We start from the raw sequence: 19093 nt of genomic DNA, 5'->3' as shown, positions 1-19093 counted from the left end.
CAAATGTGTAGCTTGCATTCAAAGCCTTAACTTCGCAATCAGATTGAGCTTCAGCTCCAGTCACAGCCATAGCCACCAGCTCCAGTCCTTCCTACTATTCCCATCCCCGGCACTGGTTATATGTTGCCATTTCTAATTTCGTTCTGGTCAAGAACAAGCTCCGTGGGCAGGTCTCACGTCAAATTAAATCAAGCTGTAATATAAAGAAAATTGAAGCCAAGTCCCCTTTGTGCCATAAAGCACGGCGATGAAGCAGAACGAACCCTTGAGGCGGCAGGGGAACCCTCAACGTCGAGACGAGATGAGGCAGAAATCTCTATGTGGCGAGATGGACAGCATGATGGAGGCAGCAGCTGATTGGCAATATAACACCAGCCAAGGAAGCTCCGGATCCAGTCCATAGAGGCCCTTAACCCATATGGAGTGCCAGCAATAAGTGTGGGCTGAACGATGGCTTAAATTCTATTCTGTTTTTATATGAAAAAAAAATGAAGTGAAATCTTCACTGAGAATTATGATTTAAGTCTATTTTTAGTAACCGAAACGAAAGCTCTTTTAAACTGAATGAATTTCGATAGTTGGCTTAGGTAGTATTGGCCCGAATCCCACACGGACATACGTGTGTGCAGTAGTGAGTGTAAAAATGTTTCGGCGGTTCCTGTAATTACCAGTAAATAATTTCCACTTGCCAAATGGCACTTTCCAACTGGCATTGGCCTCATAAATACCACCGCGAACTAACCGAACCGAACCCAACCGAACCAATTTATGGTCCACACTTAATCTAAGCTGTCAATGTGGATGCAACAGAGCAACCGGAACAGGCGAACAACATTCAGAGGGGAGTGGAAGTGTCGGATGGGAAACACTACTCGCATCGTAATTGCCGTTGTTGTAACGACAAAAACGTAAAAGTGTTACGTTTGGAATTGACCAAAGTGAAGAAGAAGTCGTAAACTTTTAGTTGCATTCTGCCCTGTGCCTTGTGCCGTCTTCGCCTTTGCCTTGGCATCGGACTCTTAATTTATGTTTCAGTTCCAATTAGCCAAACGAGGCGCGGGCTTTAATGCTCCTTTCAGCCAGTGGTAATTGACTTTCGGCCTGGCCCTGACGCGTCATTTGTAATTGTATATCAGCAGCAGCAGCAGAAGGAAGCAGGCAGCGCAGGCCAAGCAACGTTTATTAGCCATGGCCAAATGCAGCTAATTGAAGTTCAAATTGCGCTGCTTCCAAGAGTTGCAACGGAAAAAGGAAACCGTTCAAATGTAGGCACTCCCACACCCACTCTCCCTAGTACTCGCCACTCGCACTCACGTGTGATTCCTGCCAGTTCAATAAACATTAAGGCAGACGACAATACAATGCAGACGTAGACGTAAACGAAGACGAATCCACTTAAGGCCACGTAAGAAGTCGAAAAAGAAAGTCAAAAAAACCCAGCCTGAAATCTAAAGTGAACATATCGACTATAAAATACTCCCCAATCGGGCTATATTCAAACTTTATTCGCTTAATGTGAAAAATGGTGTACCAGAAGAAGATTTTTACTCGAATAAAATAATCCAGCGTTATCCTGTGCATTTCCCTGGCAACATAACTTATTTCTCTTGGTCATTTGAACCAATACAACACAGCTTCAGAGTGCCGAAGCAGAATAAAGCGAAAGGCAATTCAAACACTCAGCCAGCGAGGGCAAAGCACAGGAAATAAAATCAAGCATAAATGCAATAATACAATTTATGTGCCAAATTTCATAAGGACCATAATGGACACAGCACACACAGAGCACACTCTCCCCCAGCACATAGTGGAAAGGAGCCACAAACAAAGGTGACTCTGAAGTCAGACTCGGACTCAGACTCGACGACGGAATCGGAATCGATGTAATCGTAATCGCATTTGATGCCGAGATGTTGATGCTATTTGTGTGTCATTTTCATTGCGAAAAACTTTTCCGGCTTTTCCGGCTGGCAACAATGTCGACCCAAACAAGCGGCCTTCCATCCATCTCTCACCCTCTCCTATTCCCCGTGTCTTTTGTCGCTTTTTGACCAAGCTAACAACATTTTCTTGACATTTGCCAATTGCATTATGACTCAATTGGGGGCCTGAACGAACGAAGAAGCCATCGATGTGGCAAACTCAACTTCAACGCGAGAGCTGGGGATGGAAATGAAGGGAACAGCAGCAGAAGTTGAAACAAGAATCAGACTTCTTAGAGGAGGATAAATGCTTCCATTCAGCAGCTCTGAAAACCCCACAGATGTTACTTAATTCTGGTACATTGTTGTTCTGTTTGTTTATCGGCATACGTAGCTCCAATTGAAAGGCTTGGAGAGCACACGAAACGGAAAATGCATTAACAATTTGGCTGCGTCGTTAATGCATCTCCAATGGGCCATAAATTGTGTGCTGGCCCGTTGTATGTTTGGGCAATGCCTTGCACTTGATGGCCCTTCAGCGGTGAGCTGCCTGCCATCTTCATCATCATCTCCATCGCCAACGCCATCGGAGTGGCCATCCGTGGAATGTGGAGCAAGTGCGCCGACCTTAGGACAGCCAGCTGCTGGCTAGCTAGCCTGGCCCGGGCATTATTATGCAATGCCTAGGCAAAGACGTGAATTTTGGTAATTGGGTCGACGACACGCCCTTCTACAGCACATGCCACACACTTGCTTCGAGCCTCCATGGCTGTTGCTGCGGCTGTCAATGCTGAATTGATTTGCCACGATCAAGAGATCGAGAAATGGATTTCTGAAAGTCACGCAATGCCCAATTGCAAACGGGTTTAGGCCGTGCGGCAGTGCGGGCGGGACAATTATGAGTAATTGGCATTGCGGTGGGTCGGCCAGCCACTGCCTGCCTCCTATATATGCCCCAGCGGCGGACACAGAAGGCAACAGTTGCTACAGATATCCCACAGCTTCAACATGACCCAACAGTGCCTCAGCCTTGCCTCAGCCGCCTCCCTGCTGCTTCTCCTGGCCCCCGCCTGGGCAGGCATCATTGCCCAGCCATCCATCGGCTACTACGGTGACGAGCACGCCGTCGCCCACACCCAGCAGAATGTGGTGCGCAGCTTCGATGGCACCGTCTCGCACTACGCCAAGTCCGTGGCCACGCCGTACTCCCAGGTGCACAAGCAGGACACAAGGATCAGCAACAATGTTTACCAGCCGGCGATTGCCAAGACTGTGACCTACCAGGCCGCTCCCGCTGCAGCTGCAGTCTACAACCACCACGCTCATCCGGAGACGCAGCTGTTCACCCAGGCGGCTCCTCAGGCCGCCGTCTACCATCAGGCTGTCCAGGCAACACCTGTGGCCAATGTCTACCATCAGGAAGCTCCTCAGTCGGCCGTCTACCATCAGGCTGCTCCTCAAGCATCCATCTACCATCAGGCTGCTCCTCAAGCTTCTGTTTACCACCAAGCTGCTCCTCAGGCTTCTGTTTACCATCAGGCTGCTCCCGTGGTCAGTCATCAGCCCGCCGTCATCCAGTACTCGCCGGCAGAGTCCGTTTCCCACATGAGCTTCGATGGCTTCGGCACCCATTGGGGATTCTAAGGGATTCATTTCCCATCGCTAATTTGTTATTTTAATTTTAATAATTAAATCATTTGTAGAAAGAAATTCACCGAAGAGAGTATCATTGATGATTAATGAATTTATATGCAGGAATGTAATTAAAATCCACAGCTACTGGAACCCTTTAACTCGGAGTTCTACTCCCATTCCTACTTTTCTACTTTCTACTTTTCATCCTAAGAGGCAGATTTCCAGCTTTGATTTCAATGGTGAAATTGAAATGGTTATCTCGAAAGTATCTCGTCCCGGAGCTACATATGAATATAGACTGACTGTAGACTGTGGACTGATGTGGCATGGAGTAATTTACCTTTCAAAAGTGCTTTCAAAAGAGAAAGAGAAATGCATCTAATAGATCGCAATGCTGATATGTTTTTGTCTTGATGGCTCAGCGACATATCTAAGATGTAAATGTTGGAATCTTTTCACATCCCGGTCGCTGGTCCCCTGCCTCAGAAGTCCTTTGCTTGGCTGAGGACTGCAGCGAGTTGGTTTCCGGATGCTCCTGCCTGCGGCCCCAGCTCCGTGCTTATCAGCCACGTTCAGGGGGCTGCGTAAACAAATCATAAAAAAATCCACACAAAGTGCACTACAAATAGCCCCAAGTAGGACATTAGCTTGGGTCCTGGCTCGGTCCGTGCCGGGTGGGGCAGCCTGTGGTAGGGATGGGGGCACGTGATTTGTGCAGCGCAAACTTAAAAATCGGACATGAAAGCTACGTGACTCGCATGGCCAAGGACCCATCCGAGGGAGCAGGCTGCAGGCAGCAGGAATCAGGATGCTGCCATCGACTGACACAGCTTATGAACTAATAAGATTTCCGCCCCCTGCCCCTCGTAAATTAAGCACCTGGACAACTGGTTTCGAGTGGCGTAATCTGGAAATTGAAATCACATTTTTGCAGCCTCATTAATTTTGCAAAGAGTGAACCAAGAGCAGAACCAGAGACCATCAGCCATCGCCAAGAGAGTCAATAGTCAATTTGTGTTCAAAGTTCTTCCCACATAGTTTTTTTGCATGCATAAATGATGGCTTCATTAGCTGGCCATCAAAGTAATGGCCAAAATGATTACCAGAATGGGTTTGTTCTCTCCCCTTGCGGCAGAAAATTGCGAAAAAAAGAACTGCTAGAAATGAAGCCATAAACTCCGCTTAAATGCAATGGTCCGGGGATCCCCAGCAGCATCCGAAGCCTGCACTTTTGTCCGCCACTTGAGTGCTAAAAGGCGCAATGATAAAATATTTGCCTGGCCCCGGCGCGGGCCAAGGCAAGTAAATTGTTGGCTCAAAAGTTGAAACAGCCAACAAAAAAGCCCCAGAGAGAGAGAGAGAGAGAGCGCGAAACCAGAGATGAAGAAAGGCCGTGCTGTCAGTTGCTGTTTTTGTTTAGTTGTTGCGGCTAAAGTTTCTCCCTTTTCCTTGTCCTTGTCCGGATCCTCAGGGCCGTACCCCATGGCCATTGCAGGACGTCAGCCAAAAGGAAAGTCGGCAAAATAAAAAATGCAAAAAATGCCCAGTAAGACGTATTTATCAACATAATTACATTTTTTAATGGCTTTTTAAACCGCAAAATGGCAAAGCCGTAAACCGGAGATAGCACAGGAGCACAAAAATGTTTCTTACTCGGCAGTAGTGGAAACTCCTGCAACCTTCCGTTGCCGCTGCCGTAGACTCCAGAAAATGTTAACTCAATTAGTAAATGCTACGTTGAAAGATGATACTGTGATGATGTTGATAGATTGACTTAAGTAGAGGCTTTCGAGGATCTTTTTACAGATATTCCCATGGGCGGGCTGTGCGGATGTGGAAGGTCAGTGGGCCAGCCAGACCATCCAGACCAGCTTTGCATTGGCATACACACGATGTTGATTCAACTAGAGTTGATCTCGCATTCCCTGGAAAACTGACGCCCTCATTCCGAAGTGGATATATGTTTGGGAGCTTGAGTCTCCACGCAGTCACTTTCGATGCCCTTCTGGCATGTCTGGCCACTGCAATGATAAAGTAGAGATGTTCACTGATCAGCTATCCAAAGCATTGTTTCTTAAATGCTTCAGAATAAGGAATACAAAATAAATAAGAAACCAACAAAAGCTGTATTTAAATTTCCGTAAAATTCCATTGACTTCAATCACTCTCATAAAGAGAGCCATTTAATTGATATTTGGAGAATTCCTCTTAGAAAGATTGACTATATCTCTCCGGGAATGCCTCTATATTGGACAAAATCCAATAATTTTCTCTCTCCGTTCATCGTTCATTAACAGCTCGAAAACGTGACTCATAAAAGCAACATTGAATGAATATGAATAATGAATGAAAATTTATTTATTTCAAATTACATCAGAATAAGGTATCAGCTCACAGTGGGAGCTCTTATCTCAAGCCACTTCTCAGTGCGCAATCTCTAACAAGTATCCGTTGGGGTATTCGAATGAATTCACTTTGATTGGCCAACAGGAACTCTCGTTTGCTCTTCAGAAATATACGGAATTCTGCCCACTGATGTTTCTGATATTTCCATTTGAGTGTCGAGGGTAACTACAGCCTCGACCCTGTTGCTCATGGCATCGGTAAACGATGCTATATATAGCACCGATGATCGAGGGCAGAGCCAGTGCCGCGGCGTTTAGCTCTCTGAAAACATGCGGAGAGCTCTGTGTGCGATAATCTTGTTCGTGGCGGCGAGTGTCGCTTCCTCTGCGCTGTCAGCACTTGATCTGAACGGCTACTACAGCTACGATGGGGTGATGAATTACTTGGATTTGCTCGCGATGGAATACCCACAGCGGGTACTTGTTAAGGATGCAGGTCGGACCTTTGAGAACCGCATATTGAAGACGATAACCATAACGAACGGCGATTGGGTGCCCGGAAAGAGGGCGATCTTTATGGATGCGGCCCTGCACGCCCGAGAGTGGATGACACCCATGGCCGCTCTCTATGCCATCCACGAACTGGTCGTAAATTTCAAGGAGAACGCCGATCTGCTGCAAAACTTTAACTGGATCGTACTGCCGCTGGCCAATCCGGATGGCTATGTGTTCTCCCGCAACTCAGATAGGTGGTGGCGCAACAACCGCTCACCGAACGGGGGAGAGTGCTTCGGTACGAATCTGAACCGCAACTTCGATGTGGCCTGGAGGCAGGGATATGCAGAGCTGTCGGATCCCTGCACCGAATCCTATGCCGGCAGCGAACCTTTCTCGGAGGCGGAAACCCGCCTAGTGCGGGACATAATGCATCAGCTGGTAGACAATGGGAGTGGCACAATGTACCTGTCCCTGCACACGGCCAACCGATCGCTATTCTACCCGTGGGTGCACGAGTCGTCCCCCACAAGGAACCATCAGGAATTGCAGGAGATTGCCCTCTTCGCCACGGACAGGATACTAAGGGAAACGCAAACGGTGATCAAGCCAAAGCAGGCCTATTACTACGGCGGAATGGTGGGCGGTATAAGCCTGGACTACGCTTTTAAGGTCGGCTTTCCATTGTCCTTTGTGTTTGAGATGTCCGGTCTGGCCTCCGGCGTAGAGTACAAATTCTTCCCACCGCACACAGAAATCAGAAGGCTGGCGATGGAGTCCTGGGTGGGGATACGAGCGTTGGCAGAGAAGGCCATTGAGAAGTATCCGCCCGGCAGAGCCATACCACGGATTCCAAGAACGCCAGCCAGTAATAAGGCGCCAGGCAGTCCGAACTTCAACATCCTCGTTGGTTTGCTCAGCACACTGTTGGCATACGTAGCCAACCAATTAATTAGTTGAATAATTTAACAATTTCTCTATAATTTAAAGCAAAGGCTGGTGTAGTTTTGCACAGCTTTGAAACAGGTTTAAAATGATTCGTTGAATGCATAACGCAGGCATTGCATGTTGAAAACTGAAAGCTGAATTTACAAACAAAGTCATTTGACTGTGAAACATACGCTATATTTACAAGTAAATCTTGATTATATATATACAAAAGTTTGTTCTTTTTATTAGGACTGTGAAATTCACACAACTTTAAGTTTGAAATTCCCCACAGAAATCGGTACACATTTCTGGTTGCACCCAGGCAATGCACTCTCTTGGAGATTCTCATTGAAATATTTTTAATATGCAGCCATGTGCTGGCTCACGCTCTTCGTCTCTCACTGCCCTTACCCGACCACACGATTTCCGCAATACGCATACGCCGCGTTGTCTGCATCGTCGGCTTATTTGCCTACTCCCCCCGCCGCACGACTATCAACGTGACTTGGCTGCTTTGACTGGGGGATATGTGCGTACATATCATTCGCATTGTCCGATACATTTCACATGCTGCAATTAATGCAACAAATTGGATTTTTAATATGCAAAATTAATGCAGAAAATCTTTCTGTACGAGGCAGCAGAGCACCAGAAACCGAAAGGAATGCGAAACGAGAGATATCCGAGGATTTTATTTATAAAAGTCATTGCGAAAATTGAAAAAAATGCACATTCTGTCTACAAATAAAAACACTTTTCGAACGCCAACGCGACGCTCCTTGCCAGCTCTCCATTTCCACTCTTTCCAACCCGTAGATGCAGATACCGTGGCAGTACGAGTATTTTAAAAATAATGAAATGCCATTACAAAGTCAAAGTCAGGCCTCGCCCAGGAAGCTGCTGTTAATTAGTTTTTTTCGAAGGCTGCAACTCCGGCAGCTGACCGTCCATCCATCCAATCGTACACCCATCCATCCATTTGTACCCACCGACCTGCCCTCCCTTGTGGGGGTCAGGTCAGGGCAAATGTTTTAATTTCCGCACGAGTGTCTCTAACGGAAATTACTACAAAAAAAAAAAAAAATTCACGACTCCTGGACAAACGCCCCACAAAACCCACGGTGCCAATGAGCCTCGGGGGAGCGGACGCCTCGTTATCTCGCCACTGAATCCAAAAGAATTAATATAAGTAATCGTATTTACCTACACTCGCCTTAGATACTCGAATTAGTCCGGTTTGATTAGCACAAGTGCAGGGCGGCTCAATAATCGGCATGCTCTTTTTTTTACATGCGAATTTAGAATCGTTCTCCGATTAGATAGATGTGGGAAGCCGATCAACGATTCTGCTGTACGAATCAGAGTGCAAAATGCTGCTGTTGGTGCTGGTTCTGCTGCTGGTGGCCGCTGGCTGGCTCATCCATCGCGGCCAGGCGGAGCGTCGCCGAGCCGTGGCCAATCTACCGGGACCCATATGTCCTCCGTTGCTGGGAGCCCTGCACATCATGTTCGGCATGAATCCAAAGAGTATGTATTGTATGTCCAGTGTAAAAAACCGTTAAAACTGAATCAAAAATTTAATTGAATCGGATGACAATTTGGGACACAAATCGTGACCGGAACGAATATCGAATAAAATTTAATTGCACCATTAAAGGATAAATAATCAGTTTACGGCTCTTGCAGAGGGTAGATAGCTGATTGAGGTTCACTCTATTCCATCCATATTTCCCGGTTTTTCCGCTGACCTTTGTATCATTTGATGCACGCGAACGCTAACAGTAATTAAGTACGCTAACCAGAGAAGATTTGCATTTGATAGTTATAAATACATAAATAAATTACTTGAAAGAGAGAGAGAGAGAGAAATTCTGATCACTGACCACTGACTAGCGATGCTTTGCGGCAAAGTGTGTATTGCATTCAATTGTTTTGTGCTCTCGCTCATTCTGAAGCGATAAGAGCAGAGATTTATTTCTCAGTAACTGTAAACATGATGCCGTACTAGTGTAAGTCTCATCTTTCTTTGTTCTTTATTCTTTCTCTTTTTTTTTTTAAGATTTATTGATTTTTTGTTAGATTTGAATAAGAGAGCAAGAATGAGAGAATTCAAGAAATGAAGTGTATAAAAATACACACGATATAAGCACAATGCTCTGAATAAAATAAATTACTTCTCGATGCTGTCAGACATAAATCAATCCACAGTATTCAGAGCGATCTTCTGTATAAATATTTTGTTTCCTTTCCCCCCACTACTTTAAGTGGAACATTTTAAACGTACTGGCACCACCTACCCTTAGCCTGTGTAGCAAGTGGATTATCCCAGTATCAATGCACCTAAGCCCATAAAGATGAAACAAATATAAACCAACTGCCATGATAAAGACAACATTTAATCTTGGGTTAATATTGGTTTTATTTTCAATCCAGATTAGCACCTTAAACACTTGAGCCAACTACCTTATCAGCCTAACTTAACTACCACACCCAGATGAGGTGCTGGAGAACCGTGAAGCACATATGCATATCTGTTAATAAACTGTTATTTATGAGCTACAGTTATATCTGGATTAAAGGTTCTTATCTCTGTGTTATTGCCACTCTTCTGCAGCCTTCCTCAATGTGTGCCGTGCGAATATTGACAAATATGGAAATCTGCAGCGGGTGTGGGTTCTGAACCGTCTGCTGATCATTAGCGCCGACGCCGAGTTCAACGAGCAGCTGCTGGGCAGCCAGGAGCATCTGGTGAAGCATCCCGTGTACCGAGTCCTGGGCCAGTGGCTGGGCAATGGGCTGCTGCTGAGCGACGGCAAGGTGTGGCATCAGCGCCGCAAGATCATCACGCCTACCTTTCACTTCTCGATCCTGGAGCAGTTTGTGGAGGTCTTTGACCAGCAGTCGAACATCTGTGTGGAGCGCCTGTCCCCTCGGGCCAACGGACGGACCTTCGACGTTTATCGGCCCATCTGCATGGCAGCCCTGGACATCATTGCGGAGACGGCCATGGGCACGAAAATCCACGCCCAGGCCGCGGACAGCACTCCCTACGCGGAGGCAGTCAACGAGTTAGACTCCCATCCATCCTCAAAGAGACCCCTTCTCCTACTCATTCTTTCCCGATTGCAGGTGCACTGCTCTGCTGAGCTGGCGCTTCATGTCCATCTACCTGCAGGTGGAGCTGCTCTTCACGCTGACCCACCCGCACCTGAAGTGGCGTCAGACGCAGCTCATCCGCACCATGCACAACTTCACCACGAAGGTGATCGAGGAGCGTCGTCGGACACTCGAGGAGCAGCAGCGGGCCAAGATAAGTCAGTCCGCCGACGACGATGTGGGCAGAAAGCGACGGATGGCCCTGCTCGATGTCCTGCTGCTGGCCAGTGTCGATGGGCGGCCGCTGACCAATGACGAGATCCGCGAGGAGGTGGACACCTTCATGTTCGAGGGTCACGACACCACCTCCAGCGCCCTGTCCTTCTGCCTGCACTTGCTGTCGCGCCATCCGCAGGTGCAGGAGAAGATGCTGGAGGAGATCCTCCGCATCATTGGCACCGATCGCAGTCGGCCCGTCACCATCCGCGATCTCAACGAGCTGAAGTACTTGGAGTGTGTCATCAGGGAGTCGCTGAGGCTGTATCCGCCCGTGCCACTTGTGGGACGCAAGCTGCAATCGGACTTCAAGTACAGTAGGTGTCAAAGGCAACGCTGCTTTCTCCATCCGTACTGATGAGACCCCTCTCTTTTTGCAGCCCACTCCAAGTACGGCAGTGGCGTCATTCCGGCCGGGTCTGAGGTTCTTATTGGGATCTATGGCATCCAGCGGCTGCAGAGCGCATTTCCCCAACCCGAACAGTTCATTCCGGAACGCCACGAGAACGGCGAGCGCTTTGCGCCCTTCACCTTTGTCCCCTTCAGCGCCGGGCCACGGAACTGCATTGGCCAGAAGTTTGCCCAGCTGGAGATGAAGATGATGCTGGCGAAGATTGTGCGCGAGTACGAGCTGCTGCCCCTGGGCGAAGCAGTCGAGTGTGTCATCAACATTGTTCTGCGCTCGGACACGGGCTTCCAGCTGGGAATGCGCAGGCGCAACGATACACGATGAGTGACTAGACGGCAGTGGCAGATTTTTAATAGGTAAAATAGTTATTTTATTCCAAAATATATTCATATACATAATGTTATTACTAAGTATGTCCATCCTTCTATTGAAATCGCGGCGTCAGAGCCAATTGAAAGCCGTTGGAGGAGCCCAGAGCGAGCCGCAAGTCAAGGCGTGGGGCATCGCCATAGGGCAGTAGCTCAAAGCTGCTTAGGATGGGCGCCAGTAGGGTCTTGAGCAGCACCATGCTGAACTGACGTGCCGGACAGCACCGTGGCCCCATGCTGAAACTGAGCAGCTCTGGCGGCGACTCCAGAAATCTCTCCGCCCGAAAGTGGCCCGCATTCAAGTAGAGGTCCTCGTTGCGCTGCATCTCAAAGAGATTCACATAGATCTCGGCGCCAAGGGGCAGAGTGCCATCCCCCACACCGCTGTGGGCTGTCGCGGATCGAAAGTAGGACAGATCAAAGCTATTATATCATCAGTCCTGCGAGTACTCACTGTAGGGCATATCCTCGCTCAAATGCCGGCCGACAATCACTTGGGGTGGGTAGAGACGCAGCGTCTCGAGCAGCACGGCCTCCAGGTAGGTCAGCCGCTGCACGTCCCAGCTGTGGTCTGCTCTCTGGGCCCTCCGCAGCTCCTCCAGGCAGCGCTGCTGAACAGCCGGTTGCCGGGCTATCGTGACGAGGGCGAAGCAGAGGGCCGAGCTACAGAGCAGATATCCCAGATAGTTGCAGGTATTCAACTCCGCACAGATGTCGTCGTCCGTGATGCAGGCCCTAAGGTTGGGGGCCAGCAGAACCTCCAGCAGTGATTGATGCAGCGGCAGTGGCTCGATGCGATCCACCACCAGGCTGCCCGCCCTCAGTTGCTCCTCCAGCTTCTGCTGTGTGCGGAACCGATCGATGTGCTCTTTGTGCTCCTTATTCAGGCGCTTGATAAGTTTCAGCTGCCGGCGCCGCATAAAGGGAGAGCTGATCCAGAAGCTAAAGCGGTTCACCGAGCTTAAGCTCAGGAATCGTTTTCGGTAGATCTCCGTGAGGCTGAGGGCAGGATAAGATGTTCTCAGAGGAACCTATCGTGGAATGGGACATGCGGCACGGCACTCACCCCGTGAATGCCTTGGCATACTCCTCGCTGGGGCGCAAGCCGCAGGTGGTGAGCACCATCAGATCCCGCACAGCGGGTGCCACAAACTCCCAAGCATTGAACACCTCCCGTTGCTCTGCCCGATCCGCCAGTTTCAGTTGCAGCAGCACCGCCTGCTGGCGACACAGCTCCGTTAGAGGCAGCATGTTGCCGTTTTCGAAGATGCCCCTTATGAGGCTGTGACGCTGGGCCCACTGATGCTTCCCGCACATGAGAACGCCACCGCCCAGCCAGTGATGCATCAGCTCGTAGCCCGTCTCCAGGTGTTGCTCGCTCTGCAGGACTTGCCTGGCCAGCTCGAGGTCCGCCAGCGGCATGAAGAGTCGATGGAATACCCACAGGCGCGTCACAGCGCCGTACTTGACCAGATACTCTTGGCTACGCCGGAAGAAATCTAACAGGCACTTGATCAGAACAGAACCTTCATGCAGAACAACCTCTCCACTTACTCTGCGGCTTGAGGAACAGCAGCTTGTGCATCGCCCCCAGCAGGGGCCAGGTGAAGGGTCCACCGAGATTCCTGATGTGCAACCGCTGTCGGCGTGTCCTGAAATAGTTGACGGCCGAGGCCAGGCAGAAGCACAGGAATGTAGTTGTCAAGATCATGGTTGCAACTGAGCCACGGGGCCGGAGCCGGAGACGCTCTTCTCTATGCTAATCGCAGCCTTTATGGCCGTACGATTGGTATCACTAATCTCTCAAGTGCCTCCAACTTTTGGGAGTTCTTATCGGTTCCAAAGACCCCCCAAGACGGCCAAGCGGTGCACTTTGAGCAATTCGATCCAGATAGGGATGGAAACTTGATTAAATCGTTTGACAGTTTATGGAGTAAAATTTTCTATAGGACAAATATGTCAAGATCCAAATTTGAAGTGAGAAAAGAGTACTTATTATTTGAATTTATTTCAGAGCCAGCTGGAGGTGAAACTATAAGTATAATCTCTGCAATAGCCATTTATATTTATTTCTAAGCAATTTTAATTATTTAATAACAATTTTCTAATGCTTTCAGAATTTGTATTCTACAAGATGTTGTGTAAGTTATTAGCTACATGCGTTCCACAAAATGTTGCCAAGCATCCAAGACCCAGCAACATGTTGCTATGATGGCTCGAATAAATAGTCGAATTTTAAATGTTTTCTGGAAGCTGTGTAAATCGACACAAATTCCAGTTATAAATTAGAAATTACCCAAAAAATAGTCCAAAAATTATTGTAAAACCCTTCAGAATCCTCTTCAGAGCTAATCAAATGTTTATCTCTGCAACCAAAATATATTTATGTGTGTGTGTGTGTCGAATGCGCGCTAACAAGCCAACTTGATTGGCCAAGACGAAAATTGCCAATACCCAGCGGAGGCGGAGGTGTATCATGAGGCAGATGGGGGCGTGATGTGTGCGCCATCTGTAAGATACGAGACACAAGATACACCAAATAGATTGTGGCACGGAATTTGCAAATAAATATTTAAACACTTACCTAACAGTTGATGGGGACGGGACTCGCAACAGATTCAGAAGTATTAAACCAAACAATTTGTGGCAATTGTCTGGGGGGAAGTAGACCGCTCCGCTGCCACTTGGCCAGCGGGCATTATCCGGGCCGAAAGCAGCTGTTGTCCCGGCAAACAAATCTTTTGACTGTGGTTGTCGGGGTCACGGCGAGGGTTGGTTGGGTTGGTTGGGTTGGTCAACTCTCAACCTCAACCCTTTCAAGAGTTGAACTGTCAAAAGTACATTTGCCTCGGTTACGCCACAGAGGAAATATCCTTGAAGCATGTAATGACAATATCAGGCGGCCTTCCCATTTCAGCCCTGCGGCCCTTTGGAGATCCTGAGTTGTTTCCGAGGAGTTGGCCCCTTGAGTGCTGAATGTGTTGTGTGCTCCATTTTCATTTTGCGGCGTTGATGAAACTTTAATGACACACCGCACGCATCCAAGACTAGGGGCCATATGTCCAGCTTCAGCAACAGCAACAGCTACATCTCTCCTCTCTGTATCTCTTGTACTTTTCTGCACAATTTCCTTTTTGGGGCAGACAAAGCCAGCTAATGGCGGCTAATGAAGCCAGTTTTATTGGGGATTTTGTGGGTCGGTGAACCCAGGAAAGGAGCATTCCCAGGTTGGCCATATTCCCGGCACTTTTGAGTGTGTGTGTTGCATGTATTTATGAGGAATTCATACGTCAATGTCATGAACAACTCGAATGTAGCCCCAAACGGAGTGCAATGGCCAAAAGCCACGTGACCAGCTGCAAACAGAAAATAGCAAACACCAAAAACATCCTGGCGTGGCCTCCCTGTTCTTCCGTATGCAAATTAACAAAAAATTAGATGACTGCGCTATGACAACGACTAGGAAAACGATGACTAGAACGACGATGAGGAAGAGGACGACAGCGTTGACAATGAAAACTAAGTAAGCGAACTGCTCGTATATAGCTAAAGTCCGAATGTAATGTTGTTGCGGTTTCGAGTGTTACGCAAAAATTGGCACTGTAAAAACTGGAAAAAAACATTGGCAGCAGGATACAAATGCTTTCACAGGCCTCCAGAATATGCGACTGGCCTGGCTCCTGGCTCCTGGCTCCAGGCTGAAAGGCAGGATAGAAAGCTGGCGAAAAAATTAAAACAAAGACATAGCAACAATTTACATTCCCATTGTTTGCCTCTGTCCCAGCTACAAGTGCACAAAAAACTGCCAGATAGGTAGATCCACAGATACAATGCGACGTCACAGTGAGTTTCGTAGCGTTAGAACGGGTTATACTCATCATCGAAGGGTAAGGGTATGAATGGGTATCCAAAGATGAATTTAAACTAGGTTCTAGAATGCAATTACTTATGCAATTTAAATATGAAATATATTCAACTTAAATATAAAATATATTAAATTTTTATATATTTTTATATTTTTATCGAAAAGTAAGTAAAAAATGTTACATTTTAATACAACCACTCTTGAATGAAAATCAATGGCATAAATATTAAAATCTAAATGAAAATATTCAAATTTCAGGGCTTTTTTCTATGGCTGTATGTACAGCTGACTGATAGTTTCGAAACGCACTGCACATTCGCCTATAAATTTCAAATGCAGTTGGTCAGCCGGCAAGTTAGAGAAAGAAACGAGAACACACGCAGCAAGGACAACGATGATGATGATGATGGCCAGCAGGCTAAAAAATTGAGGCGGAAAATTCATAAAACCGCCATAGAAGGTTTGCACAAAACGACAAAAATTATGCTCTATCGGGAATAAGGAATATTTAACTTACATATGGTAAAATTGTTTGCAGAAAAAGATTTTATAGAAAGTAATTAAAAATTCTAAGCACTTGAAAGCTTACATAAGAAAGAACAATAATTTACTATTTTAACATTCCCACATACCCGTACATATGTATCCTATATGCAGGGTATTTGCTGTACCATGTAAGTCCGGAATATTTCGCGCCATTGTCGATGTCGGGCATTGTTGAACGGGTGGTGGTGGCTGCTCGCTGTTAGCTGGCACCAGGAAGCATTTTGCATGAATTGCCCATAAAAGTGATATGCACATCAAGATTGTCTGATATGAGTGTGGCGATAAGCGCGAAAATTTGCTTACTGGGCTCCCAACGACTTTCAAGCAATTGAAAATTGTGAAAAATTGTTGGAATTGTCGCTAGAAACTTTAAGGTGGTGGATAGATAGCATTCCTGAGTCTCTTGCTGGGGCACACTCTTAATCAAGACAAACTACGTTTGGCTAGACATTTAATTGGCGACTGCGACTAAAAGGATGCCATCAGTCTCAGGCACGCCCACCGCCCATTAGCCATCACCCATTATGACATTGGGTTCGGTTTGGGTGTACTATTAGGCCACACACTCGCATATTAATAGTCCCACTATCCCACATACGAGTATCTTCAGCTCCCAAGCTCCCCAGTTCCCAGATGTCATATGTCAGGCAGCTGTAATAATGCGAGCTGATGACTGCGTTATGATTACTGTCAACGGCAGGCACACGGCACGGCACGGCACTCCATGAATAAGCAGATGAGTCAGAGAGGGAGTCAAAGCCCCTCTTACTTTTATGTACATATGTATGTATATGTATATCCTTGCGGGCTTACCGCGCCACCCACCCCCCATGCCACATGTGACTTGAGGCGCCCCGCAGCGCCGCTGTGGCAACGACTTTGACTCTGCAACAATTTATCACAGCCAATTTAACCACTTAAGTGTGGAAAAGGTTTCGCCAGAGTCAAAGTGTGCACTACAGCCATATAAAGTACTCATACTCATACGCGTACGAATAAATATATGCACGTACATACCTACATATGTACATATATTCACAATTCATGTTGGGTAAAATGAATGTAAAATATTGAAATATTGAATGGAATAACTTTAGCAACAATGCAGGCCGCAAAGCGCTGAAGAGAAGGCAGTCCTGTACCCATGGCCCCAGCGGCATTTCAGGCACGAAACTGACCAAGCTACACTCGGAGAAATATTTATGCTAAATGCAACATCAGGTTATCGGATAGGGTCAAATGAATAACTCACTCATTTGCTTGACAGACTGAGTATCTGTTTACAATTTCGAGAATAATTCCGATTTTAAATCCCTTTTTTTCTCAGTGTACCCCCGCTGGCTACTCAATGTCTGCATATGTGTGCGTGTGTGGCAGCGAGAGTGTAAGTGTGGTCTGCTGGCGGCATTTATTTGTTTACAATCTGTTTGCGCAAAAGCTGCTGCAAGACTTAAAAATCTGCATTTGCATTCTGACACTACTCGTGCCTACACGGTTAAATATACATATATGTATATATGTACGTACATACTATGTGTGTAAAAGAATGGAGGAATCCACATACATATGCACATATGTATTTATGTTCAGATGTATCTACTAATTGAAAAAGAGAGTTACCACATACAAGCATCTTTCCATATTCAATGGTTTTTTCCCAACATGAAAGTGTTTGGCATCGCTTCCGATCGATATTAGATGATTTATTTTTGAGATAGATGGAAAATCATTTAACAGATTGTCAATTTAGAATTTTTTTTCAGGATTTATTTCTATATCTTTCTATATATCGTTATAATAATCTTCAGGTGATCGTCGTCCTGGTCCAACCCGTCGTTCCGCACGTTGTGTGAATTTACGTTTTTGTCAACAGGTCCTCTTGCCCTTCTTGGGCTTGCGGCAGAACTTCTTGAGCTTTTGCTTTTTGCAAGCGGACTTCTTGCGTCTGCGCTTTCCACAACTCGACTTCTTGCGCTTAGGCTTACCACAGCCGAGCTTGTGCTTCTTGCCACATTCCTCTTCGTCCAGGGAGGAATCAGAAGGATCCACTATACAAATTGTCTCGCTGGTTAAAGCATCCTGTTCTGTGCCTTGCTTAATCGCTGTTATGGAGCTTGCAGACCGATAGCCAGCCTGCAGGGTCCAAAGGGAGTTGCTGCACTCACTGGCGGATTTAGATGCACAAAGAACTCACCCTACGGTAGCGGGATCGTTGCTCTGGGGACATTGTCCGCCAACGCTGCGCCGCCACTTTCACAGCCTTCTGTCCGTGGTACATGGCTCCAAAACGGCGTTTGCATTCCCGCATGTAATTTAAATACGCTGTAGCGGAGCGCCCTTCAATCGAATCTGGAAAGGCTTCATCGCTTTCATCTGATTCACTTTCCGATAAGCTCTTTGGATTGTCGTCGTCTAATTCGATGGATGGAGCGCCGTTGCTTTGTGCGGCTCTAAACTCGCCGCCTTCCGAAGAGCCGGAGATAACTGATAATTTTAAGAGAATCTGGTTTGCCGTCTCATCGCTCAGACTTGCACATGAAATCGCCATTTTTCTTGAAAACAAAATAAAAATGTTGAAAAAGAAAAAAAAAACATCATATGTAGATGGACAACCTTAAGAAAACCCTTAGCTGAGTTGAGTTCTGGTTCTGGTACAACAAATTTGATTGAATTTAAAACTTAGAGACTGCTTAGATTGGAATAAAAAAGTATTCCTGATGTCCTTGACATTGCTTCGTTCAAACGACATTCATTCAACGACTTATATCACATGGAAATCCCCTTCTTTATTACCTGTTAATTGTTCCATTTTACGGCTTCCAGACCCATTCGCTGTTCAGTCTTCGCCATATGGGGAACAGGCTCTGAAAGGGCTTAACGGTAATACGGGCGGGACCACTTAAGTGGGGGGGGGGTTGGCATCAAATCGGCTTTCGTCACACTCTCCCTCTCCACTCGTTCTTTTGCTTTCTTTCAGACGAGCACACTTACACATGCGAGTGTGTGAATAAAAGTGCAAATTCATGTTTAGTTTGACAAAATCTGTATAAATCCAAAGAGCAAATGCCAGCAGTCAACTCCGACCAGCTCTCTCGGAAGAGAAGGATTTGCAGCAGGGAGCAGCAGCAGGAGGAATCTGAAGGTAAATGGATTCTTGGCTTCTGGGGCTGTGGGTCAAATGGAATTATCCTCTGTCAATGAGCTCC

General features: G+C 46.9%; 5 protein-coding genes across 5 annotated transcripts; 3 read left to right on the top strand and 2 right to left on the bottom strand.

Moving 5' to 3' along the window:
- Window positions 1-2930: 2930 nt before the first annotated feature.
- Window positions 2931-3566, top strand: LOC111068804 (pupal cuticle protein G1A). Its single transcript, XM_022358536.2, has one exon. The coding sequence runs from the start codon at window positions 2931-2933 to the stop codon at window positions 3564-3566; it is 636 nt and encodes a 211-aa protein (XP_022214228.2).
- Window positions 3567-6195: 2629 nt separating this feature from the next.
- LOC111068802 (carboxypeptidase B) lies at window positions 6196-7532 on the top strand. The gene has a single exon (XM_022358535.2). It carries the CDS (start codon window positions 6233-6235, stop codon window positions 7355-7357), a length of 1125 nt encoding a protein of 374 aa, XP_022214227.2. The 5' UTR covers window positions 6196-6232; the 3' UTR covers window positions 7358-7532.
- Window positions 7533-8601: 1069 nt separating this feature from the next.
- Window positions 8602-11434, top strand: LOC111068799 (cytochrome P450 4d8). The gene is made up of 4 exons (XM_022358533.2): window positions 8602-8854; window positions 9942-10395; window positions 10457-11016; window positions 11080-11434. The coding sequence occupies exons 1-4, from the start codon at window positions 8698-8700 to the stop codon at window positions 11430-11432; spliced, it is 1524 nt and encodes a 507-aa protein (XP_022214225.2). The 5' UTR covers window positions 8602-8697; the 3' UTR covers window positions 11433-11434.
- Window positions 11435-11465: 31 nt separating this feature from the next.
- LOC111068800 (probable cytochrome P450 316a1) lies at window positions 11466-13454 on the bottom strand. Its single transcript, XM_022358534.2, has 4 exons — window positions 13031-13454; window positions 12543-12975; window positions 11931-12475; window positions 11466-11867 (listed from the first exon to the last, which is right to left on the bottom strand). Exons 1-4 carry the CDS (start codon window positions 13185-13187, stop codon window positions 11533-11535), a joined length of 1470 nt encoding a protein of 489 aa, XP_022214226.2. The 5' UTR covers window positions 13188-13454; the 3' UTR covers window positions 11466-11532.
- A 4178-nt stretch (window positions 13455-17632) lies between these two features.
- On the bottom strand, window positions 17633-18608 carry LOC111068786 (histone-like protein 18C). The gene is made up of 3 exons (XM_022358510.2): window positions 18501-18608; window positions 18082-18439; window positions 17633-18020 (listed from the first exon to the last, which is right to left on the bottom strand). The coding sequence occupies exons 2-3, from the start codon at window positions 18433-18435 to the stop codon at window positions 17754-17756; spliced, it is 621 nt and encodes a 206-aa protein (XP_022214202.2). The 5' UTR covers window positions 18436-18439; window positions 18501-18608; the 3' UTR covers window positions 17633-17753.
- Window positions 18609-19093: the final 485 nt, after the last annotated feature.

Source organism: Drosophila obscura, unplaced genomic scaffold, assembly GCF_018151105.1.
Source record: "Drosophila obscura isolate BZ-5 IFL unplaced genomic scaffold, ASM1815110v1 contig_30, whole genome shotgun sequence".
In the NCBI taxonomy this organism is placed as follows: domain Eukaryota; kingdom Metazoa; phylum Arthropoda; class Insecta; order Diptera; family Drosophilidae; genus Drosophila; species Drosophila obscura.
The sequence above is the reverse complement of the archived record's forward strand: the minus strand, read 5'-3'. Positions and strand labels throughout refer to the sequence as shown.